This window comes from Schistocerca americana, chromosome 1 (assembly GCF_021461395.2).
Source record: "Schistocerca americana isolate TAMUIC-IGC-003095 chromosome 1, iqSchAmer2.1, whole genome shotgun sequence".
NCBI lineage: Eukaryota > Metazoa > Arthropoda > Insecta > Orthoptera > Acrididae > Schistocerca > Schistocerca americana.
The window spans coordinates 752,845,399-752,857,418 of record NC_060119.1 but is presented as its reverse complement, the minus strand read 5'-3'; the positions used below and the strand labels follow the sequence as shown (position 1 = coordinate 752,857,418).

Genomic DNA, 12,020 nt, shown 5'->3' with positions numbered 1-12,020 from the left:
TGCTGACCTCGTTAGGAAGATGCCAGGAACATCAGTGGCCAAAGAAGTGTTCAAGGGAACCATGGGTGATTTGAGAAGTTTTAAGAGAAGAACCAGCATCCACAGTGTTCGTTGTGAGGTATGGCGAAGCAGCCAGCCCCAACACAAAGGCAGCAGAAAGCTTCATCAGCAACTTCAAGGTGGTCATAGATTCTGTGAGTTATCTGTCACAACAGATTTTTAATTGTGACGAGGCGGGTCTATTCTGCAAAAAGATGCTGAAGTGTGCTTCTACAACAGCAGAGGAGAATGTATTGCCTGGCCACAAGCCAATGAAAGACTGTCTCACACTGCTATTCTGAGCAAAATACAAGTGGCGATTTGAAAATTAAACCACTGCTTGTTTACCATTCAGAAACTCCATGAGCTTTCAAGAAGTGTAAAGTCCAGAAGAGCAGGTTAAATGTGACATGGAGGTCCAACAACAAGGCTTGGGTGACACGTGATCTTTTTCGTGATTGGATCAATGAAGAGTTTGTTCCTTTGGTGAAAAAATATTTGATTGAGATGAATCTGCCAATCCGTGTCTTGCTTGTTATGGTTGACACTCCTGCCCATTCTCCAGGCCTACAAGTTTACCTCCTTGAAGAATTTAAATTCATCAAGATCCAATTTCTGCCTCCCAATACCATTTCGTTACTACAGCCTATGCACCAGCAGATTATTTCTAACTTTAAGAAGCTCTACACTGAAGCATTCTTTGAGCACTGCTTTGAATTGACTGAAGCTAGCAATCTAACTGTCAGAGAGTTTTGGAAATACCACTTCAACATCGTTGTCTGCATCAAGACGATCGAAAAGGCTTTGGCCAGAGCGCAATGTCAAATGTGACTCTGAGGCATTTGCATCAGTACCTGTAGAGCCTGTAGTCAACAAGATTGGGTCTTTCCCAAGGGCATGGGACTAGAAATAGATAATAATGATGTTGATGAGCTTGTGGAAGGTCACAGCCAAGGGATGACCACAAAAGACCTTACGGAATTGCAATGTGTTCCACAGTAGGATGCTGTGGAGTGGACTTCTTCAGAGGAGGAGGAGGAGGAGGAGGAGGAGGTGGCAGTAACAGCAAACCAGCAGTCTTCAGGCACAATTGGCACAATAAGAGAAATGCTGAAAACATGGCAATTGGTTGCATCAGACATTGAAAATAATCACCCCAATAAAGTAGTGGCTATGTGCACTACAAATTTATGTGATGATAATGCTGTGTCGCATTTTTGCCATGTGCTGCACCATCGTTAGAAACAAATGATTATAAATAGCTCCATATTAAAAAAGAATTAGTTATGTAACATGAATAATAAAGTACATAATACTGTATGTATAATTTTCTTTGAATAAATGGTGTGAATAAGATAAAACTTTCAGTATTCTTTCTGCATGGAACACATTATCATATTTTACATTAATTCATATGGGATAAATTGTTTCGCTTCATGAGTGTTTCACTCTAGGAGTAAGATTCTAGAACGAATTATGCTCAGTATGCGAGGTTCCACTGTACATACATCATAGTGTCTATTGCTATAAATTCTCTCTCTCCTCTTTGCAGCTAGGCTTCAAGTTTTGATGTACCTTTTCTGTTCATGTGAACTGTACCTACTGCATTTGTTCATCTTTAATGAAAGTAATGTAAGTGAGATGGACTTGTGTACCAACTGTCCCCATATACGATGTGGCTCTTCCCAAGTAAGGTTCCAAAGGTGTTGTCGCAATATTCTCAGTAATTTACAAATATCTCCCCTGACTACTATGTCACACTTTGCACCAGTATAAACTAAAAAGTCAAACATAAATCCTGTTTCACAAGCATGCAGAACAAATATTTTTATACCCAAATGAGGTCTTTTAGAAGGAACGTATTGTTCCAAAGTCAAGACTCTCTTGAGCAATAAAATACTTTCATCTATAAAAACTTTTTCGATTGGAGTGAGTGCTGTCCTGAACTTCCCTTCCAGGTAAGAAGTGGCTGATCTTATTTTGTACAGCCTATCATCTAGAGCAGAAACATGCAAGGTTTAGAGTAACAATAGATACCTGTCACAAGACATTATTTCACTAATAATTAGAGTTGTGAGGAGAAGATCATTTGACCAAGATTCAGACTATTTCAGTTTTTTAATTCTTGCCATGAGAAGAGTTATGGCAGGAAACAACAAATTTCTGCTATACACTTATATTTCCTGCCCTTCAAATGGCTATTCTCATAGAGTAGCACTCTGAACATTGTAGTAACTATTAGTTTCGTCTACAATAATTGAGGAATTCTACTAATATAGCAAAAAACTGGTGATGATGACAATAATTGAGACTAATTTCTCCATGAACAATGTCTCAAAAATTTGCAGTGCACTAGGGTTTTCCAGAAGTGTAAGAGTCACACCTGGATATGCTGTAACAAAATCGTAACTCTGGGATTCAGTTCCTTTCTACACCACTGAAATTTGCCTCAAACTCACTTTTTTCACTGGGAGCACATCAACTTCATCTCCATTATCGCTGCCTGTCGTTCTTCCAGAAGGCCTAAATATGCAACTGAGATTTTGAAGGACAGAAATCAAGAATCACATTGTCTTCAGTTTCAGATGAAGAAATAAAATCATCATCATTACCACTTTCCACGAAAATATGTTCCATTTCCTTGTCAGATAGCATGTAGTTACATATTTTCAAACAAAATGAAACAGTACAAAGCAAGTCATCAGCTTCTGCTATCTGCTGAAGAACCACTATAAATCCTACAAGCTACAAAATTGTTAAGGCTTTCATGGGCACTTGTTGACAAATTACCTGTCAGTGCCTGTCTCAGGTTCTTCAGCTGATGTTCCTTTGATAGTTCTTCTGATGGTTCACCAGCACGAGTGGCTGGCATTGTCAAATCTTCACCCCTCATTGCTGTTGGTGGACTGGACTAGAGATCACAGCCGCAGATCATATGTACCTGGTGTGTCAACATCCAAGGGCTTTTTTGTGGTCATTACTGCTTCAGTTCTCCCCTTGCTGCCTGCAACAGTCATTCTCTGCAGCACAGGAATCCACGAGCCATTCATCTCGAAGCTTTCTTGTTTCTTGTTGAAGCTATTGTTATGTCTGTGTATTTCTATAGCTTCCCTGAACAATCAGGTATAATAGCTCTTCTCTACAGCAATAATTTCCATGTTGGTTAATTTCACTATGTGGTCAGTCTCACACAGTGCATGCCCCGCAACGGCTGAGAAGGTGAAGAAATTAAAACTTGGACCAAATGATATCCTGGTCAGCTCTGATGATGTTTCTTTGTTTACTAAAGAGCCACTAGATGATTCTCTGGAGTATATCAGTTCCATTTTCCTGCAAGACATTACCAACTTCTTTCATGCATGTCTCACCACGAGCTATTTCACTTGGAAAGGCAACGTCTACAAACTACTGGAAGACATAGTCTCGGTTAGTACACTTAGTCCAGTGGCGGTCAATTCTTAATGAAACATTTTGAAGCACAGGCATTGGATCGGAGCCTCGTAAACCTGAAGTGTGATATGGATACTTCAATGATAGTGTGATATAGATACTTAGATGATACCTTCGTTGTGGGCGTCAAGGCAAGGAACAGCTCAGCGACTTCCTAAGACACCTGAACAGTCTCTATACCAACATAAAATTTGCCTAGAAAAGGACCAACAGCTACCCTGGGACAAAGTGTGTATCGAAAACTAACACACAAGGACCAATACCTGCACAAACTATCAAATCACCACCTGAGCCAGAAAAGAGACATGATTAATATGCTTGCAATAAAAGCAAGATAAATGTGGACTGTAGCACCTCAGACGTGAGATGCAACACCTGGAAAGTGTTCTGAGGAGCAATAAGTACTCCACCAGTTACATAAGAAGCATTATAGAAACAATGTCTCAACAAAGTGACACATCAGAAAAAGGAATGCCAGGAACAGCCTTTCTGCCATACATTTCCAGACTGGTGGACAGAATCAGCTGTATATTGCACAAACATGGCAAAAAGACTAGTAATAAACAGACAAAGAAGATCAAAAAGTGTCCCAGATTGGCAAAAGAGAAAAGGGACCCCGTTTGCAATGTAGGAAACATACTGTATACCATGCACACATAGAAAAAGTCTATGTTGGAATGACTGGATGGTCAGTCAACACCAGGAACACCATACATGAGTGGTGTTGTAGGTTGGCTCATGTAGAGAAATTGGCATAGCAGAGTAGGCACTGAGTGAGACTAACCACATAGTGAAATTCCCCAACATGGAAGTTTTTGCTGTAGAGGAGACCTATTACACCCACCTGTTCATGAAAGCTATAGAAATACACCAACATGGTGACAGACCCAACAAGAAAGAAGAAAGCCTGAAGGTGAACGGATCCTGGATTCCCTTGCTGCAGAGAACAACCCTTGCAAGTAGCAAGGGGAGAACTGCAGCGGTAATGACCACAGAAAACCCCTTGGACGCTGGCACACCAAATACATATAATGAGTGGCTACGAGCTTGACTCCAGTTCACTACCAGCAGTTGAAATTGAAGTCTTGGCAATGCCAGCCACTTGTGCTGGCATAACATCAGAAAAATCATCAAACAAACTGTGGATGAAGAACCCAAGACAGAAGCCAACGGACAATTTGTCATTCCTACAAGCTGCTTGGAGCCCCATAAGTGACGCCATGTTATCACACTGCTAACATTTACTAAGAAAACATCAAAATGCACGTATCCAACATTAGCACTCCTGGCACTCTCAGTTTCTCTCACATATATACGTCATTAGCCCAGGAGGTACGATGATTGTGCACCAGTATACATTTCACTAGCATTTAAAGGGTTAAGGCATTTAATTGCATATTTTTGGAATGAGCTGTAAGCAGAGCTCTTGTCTCTGGTAGAGCAAAGCAGAAACCAGAAACTAGAAGCTGCTGGAAAGGCATAACATGTAGAGTGGTAGAGTGTACTTATTGATTTGCAAAGATAATGCAATAACTGCAAAGTATCACTCTGAATAAGATTAAACTGTTGGAAAAATAAATTTTTTGAACTAAATCCTCAACTGTTTGCCCCCTTATTCCTTTCATAACTTCTACTCACCACTCCAGAATCACCTGTTCTAAGCAATCTAGGGAATTTCTCCCTCTCACTCTCACTCTGTTAAAGGTGACTTAGTAAATCTTAGCCCATGATGAAAAATATTGTGAACAATGTGCTGATTGCACTATGTAGACCACACCATTACCCCAGCTGGTGAAAGGGCCTGTGCCGGGTCATGAAAGACTGAACAAAGTGAGTTAAGGTTTACAAGATCTTTGTTTGAAGAATCAACACTGATTTTTATAGACAATATTTTCTTTCTCTACAGCAGCAATAATACATGAGTGTAAAACATGTTCCAAAATTCTACAACAGACTGATGTCAGCAATATAGGCCTACAGTTATGTGCATATAGCCTACAACTCTTCTGGCAAACAGGAATTATCTGCACTTCTTTTCCAGTCACTAGATACCCTTTGTTGCTCCAATAACCAAAGATACACTGCTGCTAGAAATAAAGGAAGTTCTTTCACTTCATTTCTGCAGAATCTTCACAGGTATCTCACCCAGTTCTATGCATTTCCACCATGTTAAGTGATTGAAGTTGCTTTTTTATTATTCCACAGCCACTTATCTCAGTTCATGTGATGATTTAGAGAAGAAACCATATTATGATCTTCCATGGTGAAACAATTTTGGAAGACTGAATACAGTATTTCAGCCTTCTCTCTGTCATCTTCCATTAAGGTTCCAGTTTGGTCACTAAGTGACTGAACAGATGATTTCAATCCGCTTACCGACTTTAAATATAAGACCAAAACTTAAATTTAGTAGTTAGATTACAGGCAAAATCTTACTCTCAAATTCACTGATCGCTTCTCTCATTGCAGTCCTTATGCCATGTTCAGCCTTTGTTTTATATAAAGGCTATGACTTCACTTAAATCTGTGAAGCAGTTCTCTTTGCTTTATGGCAACTTTCTAAAAAGTCTATTAATCCACAACGGGTCTTTTCCATTCCTTGAAACCTTACTCAGCACATACTTCTTTAAGGCATATTGAACAATGCTTCTGAATTTAATCCATTTGTGCTCTACATCTTCATCCTCAGAACTAAATATATCATGTTGCCTACTCAGATACTCAACAACTTGTATCATGCTACTCTTGCTAGGCAAAATATTTTCATATATTTTTTAACATTCTTTCTAATATTCATAGTCCTTGAGATCACTAATGTGATCACTAATACCGCCCCTCTACGTTAACTAATTCAAAAAGGAATTAAGAATATAGTGACCAATATTTTATACAGTGAGCTTCTTTGGTGACACCATTGATTTACAAGAGATGTCACTTTCTTAACCTTACAAATAACTCCATTGTAATCAATACACGTCCATTTAATGTTACCACCTTCGGATAAAACTGGACCGAACTCTGGGTTGTTTTACTTTTGTCAGTGATCATACAGGTAGCATAGTCAGCATGAATAAATTAAATTTGACTTCTTGTATCAAAACAGCCTTGGTGTCTACAATTCCCCAAATTTCATTAAGAAGGACATGAGAGTTAAAGACAAAATGTAATTACCCTCTAATCATAAAAATGGTAATATCTCACGATTCAAGCAAATAAGGTTTGTTATCCTGAGATATGAATATTATTTAGAAAATTAAATGTCACAAACTGCACTGGACTATTAAAAATGGAAAAAAAGTACAGCCCTGTGGATGTGAAGCACACTGCACCTATTGTACATTCCAGGTATCATCCCACATAATTTTCACTAGTTTCAAAAGTTGAAAGAATACATGGATAAAAGGAGTTTTGCAAGTGGTTATATTCAAGAAGCAGCGATAAAATTTCGAGAAAGCGAACAGACCACTCCTATAACACTGACTTAAAAAGAATAAAGGTTTGTTCTAAATGTGCATCAAATTAATTCGTTATTCCTTAGAAGCTTGATTGTAGAGTTTATCTTCTTCATATGATTGGAGCATGTCTTACCTGATCATTTCACCCACACATTCGTTGATAATATTGTTAAACAACTGCTGTATATATCCAGCAGATACTTGGGTGCCTCCAGAAATTTTCTTGCTTTCAGGTGATCCTCCATCTGGCTGCAAATTAAATTTGGTTTACAAATATTATAATTATTTATTACAAAAATAGGTTTAAAAATGAAAATGACTAGAATTCAAATAACCACTAATACTATAATTGCAAGACTGCCTGTAAATTTAATGAGTCTGTATAATAAGATGTTGTGATTGTTTCTTAACTCTTAACATTACAGTACACAGTATCACTGAATTACCAATCAATAATTATAGTTATTATCTGGGAGCTAAGGAAGTAATGACTATTATTTGTAGTGAATGTTATAATTTAGTTTCAATTAAATAAAGTGCCTGTATGCCTTACAGAAAATATATTTGAAGTATATGACAAAATACCTCAGCAAGGCAGAAGGTAACGGCACCTCCCCCCCTATTTTTGTACCATTCTTCATGTTGATTTCAAATTCATACCATCATACCTGCAATTTTATTCTCCCCAAACATTTGGACTGTAAATCTTTCCTTTACTTTTTCCTAATATCTGTTTGTCCAATCCTTTGATCAAAAAACAGCTTGAAATTTGAAACCTGCTGTCATCTCGGTTTTTGTCAGACCTGCTATTACTGAAACAGTTTCTGATTTAGATGCCCCATTTACATTTCACACAGTGCCTTTCTATTATTATTATTTGCTTTTGCCTATAACCATTACATACATTAACATTTTACTCCTGTTTATCTGATTTGGCTTATATTCTGGCAAGGTTCATTAAGTCACAATAGATATAAGTTGGAGACTGGGTGGTTTAAAGAACAGTGGTTGAAAATTGTTTTGTCAGTAGTGCTTGGCTGACAAATAATTACAGTTTTAAAAATAGTGTTACACAATATACAAACAAAATACTGCAGCTGTTGTGAAAAATCAGGGATTCTAGGATAGTAGCTGCCAATTTCTCATGCATTAAAATTTTTAATTGTTCATCATGATATTGTGAAATTTAAGTATGGTACTGGTGCAGGCTTTTCCACAGTGTATTATGACATGCAAGAACTGCTGATGATAATTCAGCAATTAAGTGATGCCATGAAAATCACACTGTAGTGCTTCATAAGATCTATTCTGCCAACATGCCACTTAGTATCATTCCTGCCATCACAACCAATCTTTATCACACAATTCACAGGATTGCTGTCCTGTCAGAAGGTCAGGAAGACTTATCAGGGTCATGAGCTCTTTGAGGCAAGAAACCTCTTTATCAAAAACGAAGATAAAAGACACAAACAAAAAAAGGACACAACGATGTAAGATGAATCAAAATAGGGCTTGTAAAACTTCTTGACAAATTAAAGCTTGTGGTGGACAGAGACTCAATGGTGGAAACAACCATTAGACCATGCGGTATGCAAAAAGAACAGCTAATTATCATATCACAATAAAAGTAAAACCACACAGTCATTCATGAAGGAAGTGTCTGGCCAACAGCACAAGCTCAAGGATGTAACATCAATACACAGTAAAAATGTTTTCATTACTGATAATTCAGAAACATGTACAGTATTTAACAATCACTTTCTGATTACAGCAGATGAATTAAATAAAAAAATAGTTTCTACAGAGAATCACATAACTCTCTTAGAAAATGGATTTCCAAGACTGCTATCTGAAATACACCTCTGTAATACTGGTAAGAGGGAGATCGAGTCAGTAGTTAAATTGCTGAAGACTAAGTACTCTCATGGATATGATTGGATATCTAGCTAGAACTAAAGCACTGTGCTGCAGCCACATTTATAATTTTGCATTTAGTAATGCCTAGTTTCCTGAATGACTGATTCAATAGTGAAACCGCTGTATGAAAAAAGAGAAAGGGATAACACATGCCATTTTAATCTTATTTCTATGACATTAGTGTTTGCAAAAGACTATATATATAAAAGAAATTGATGTTTCAGTTCACACAATTTGCTGTCAGACAAAAAGTTTGGTTTAAAGAGGTTTGAAAACTAAAAACTCTATATTCTCTTTTGTAGGTGAGGCATTGGACAGATTAAACAACAAGTTGCAAACAATAATTGTTTTATTTGATTTAACTAATGCATCTGATTGTTCTGATCACAAATATAACTGCAGAAGTTGGACCGTTGTGGAATAATAGGATTGACTCACAATAGGTTCCTCTCATACTTCAACAAAAGACAACAAAATGTGATTCTCCACAGTAATGTGAACAGCTATGAGGTAGCACCTGATAGAGCACAGTTGTGTGAGTGTGGGGGTGAGGGAAAGATGGGGGGGGGGGGGGGGCAGAAGATGCCTCAGAGCTCAGTTCTGAGCCCACTACTGCTCCTAATATTTACAAATAATATGCATTGTAATATGATTTGATTCTAAAATATTTCTGTTTGCTGATGACATCAGCTTGGCAGTGAAGGGTGTTGAATGCAACAGAGGGTTGGGTTGGGTTGTTTGGGAGAAGAGACCAAACAGCGAGGTCATTGGTCTCAACGGATTAGGGTAGGAAGTCGGCCGCGCCATTTCAAAGGAACCATCCCGGCATTTGCCTGGAGCGATTTAGGGAAATCACGGAAAACCTAAATCAGGATGGCCGGACGCGGGGTTGAACCGTCGTCCTCCCGAATGTGAGTCCAGTGTGCTAACCACTGCGCCACCTCACTCGGTGAATGCAACAGAAGTAACGTGTCAAATAGTGCAGTTTAAGGCACGAGTACATGGCTTGTACAAAATAAACTGATCCTAAATCACACAAAGACTGTTTTTACAGTTTCTAACAAACAGTTCAATTATACATGACATTTTTTGATTACACAGAATGGGCATATCATTAGTGAGTCTGAACAATTCAAATTCCTAGGTGTTCAGATAGGTAGCAAGCTGTCATGGAAAGTTCATATTCAGGATCTTATTCAAAAACTGAATGCTGATTTATTTTGCTTTAGAACAGTATCTGCAACAAGTGATAATCCAACACAAAAATTGTCTACTTTGCTTACTTTCATTCACTTGTGACACACAGCATTAAATTCTGGGGTAACCCTTTCCATTCACAAACGGTATTTTTGGTTCAGAAATGGGCAGTTCAAGAAATATGTAGAGTAAATTCGCAAGCCTTTTGTCTACCCCAGTTCAGAAGTCTTGGGATTTTGAGACTAGCTTCTCAATATTTATTTTCTTTAATGTCATTTGTTAACAACATGAGCTTATTCCCTTGAACTGGCAGCTTTCACACAGTTAATACTAGGAAAAATCCAATCTACATTTGGGTCGCACTTCCTTTACTCTTGTGCGAAAAGGTGTGCTGTGGTTTGCTGCGTCCACTTCAATTAGCTACCACGAGAACTAAAAAATCTTAGCATTAATCCGCACACTTTCAAGTGTAAACTGAAGAATTTCCTTCAGGTTCACTTCTCTTTCTCCCTCAGGTGGTTCCTGGAAAAAAGTACACTGATTTCTATGTTATATTGTTGATGACGTTAATATACAGTAGGATACAGCTGCCTCTACTGATGTCTTTTATTCAACTAGCAATGCTATATCTGGTCTTCGAAAACTATGCAAAAAATGTAAAATTTTCTCGCTCATTATGTGCAAACTATTAGCCCTACAGAAAAAATGAACAGGACCTTCTTGTAGGAAACGTAATGTGGTTAAATTTTATCCTGGAACACTTTTTTTGCTAGAAGCCACAGTTTTCGAGTTATTCAACAAAATGTACAAAAGTGACCTTCAAATGCACCTCCACACCCACTCTCAGCCCCCAACAGTCAGGATCTCTTGTATGTTGTTCATGGCACTCCCTCCTATCACTGTGGTAAAATTTGTGACTGCATGAATTGTTCTCCATATTCAATCGATTTTGATATTCATTGACTTACCTTATTAGGCCACCGTCTTATCAAGCCCCTACAAATTGTAAAACTGGCATTTTTGTTTATTTTATCTAACAATTTTGTGAATTTTAACAGTATAAAATAAACAATTACATCACTGTATTCATCCTATGCTGGAGGCCTAAATAGCCCAATTAATAGATACTAACAAAGATTCAACATTCGGAATAGTTCATGTAGTAAGAAATTTTTGTATAACGGTACAAGGGTGTTCCATAAACAACATACTAGAAATCCTGATTGATGAGAGATGAGTGTGGGGGTGGAGGTGCCTTTGAAGGTCACTTTTGCACATTTTTGTTGAATAATTCGAAAACCATGGCCTAAAGCAAAAATGTATCCCAGTACAAAATTTAACTACATTAAATTTCCTACCAAAAGGTCGTGTTCATTTTTTATGTAGGACTAGGAGTCTGCATGTAGTGAGTGATACAATATGGAAGTCTCATTTTTGAAGGGCAGAAATAACATTGCAAGTTGCTTACAGTGATAACGTTAGGGACAGCTGAATCACCCTGAATACTCACAGCTTCTCATATGCACGTGATTTGTGTACATTTTATTTTACCTATTACTACTTTTCTGGTGCTAATTTCATGTTCTGATACATTCCATGACTATGGAGACTTGCTCCTCAATTTGATCCTACAGAACTAGGTGTGTAAAATAAAATTCATGGCTACGTCATTTCCCCACGATATTCTTTCTTTCTGGAGTACTAGTCCAGCAAGGTGTGTACGAGAGATTCTGTTAAGTTTGGAAAGTAGGAAAGAGGTACTGCAGATCTTGAACCATGAGAGCAGTTGTGGGTCATGCCTAGACAGCTCATTCATTAAGGGCATTACCTATGAATGGAAAGGTTCCAGGTTCGAGTCCTGATCTGACAGAGTTCTGATGTCAGGCAAATTCGAAACAGAGCAGACTCTGCTCTGCTGAAATATTCATTCTGAAAATGACAATTAAGCTGCTCATAGTAACA

At 37.9% G+C, this 12,020-nt stretch overlaps 1 protein-coding gene across 2 annotated transcripts in view; it reads right to left on the bottom strand.

Annotated features, from left to right (window-relative positions):
• The window catches only part of LOC124611148 (germinal-center associated nuclear protein), a 279,556-nt gene that overhangs the window by 179,527 nt on the left and 88,009 nt on the right, over nt 1-12,020 (bottom strand). For both annotated transcript variants that reach the window (XM_047140221.1, XM_047140218.1), the window contains exon 13: nt 7,078-7,193. In XM_047140221.1, coding sequence (XP_046996177.1) covers nt 7,078-7,193 — 116 coding nt within the window. The remainder of the gene's footprint in view (nt 1-7,077; nt 7,194-12,020) is intronic.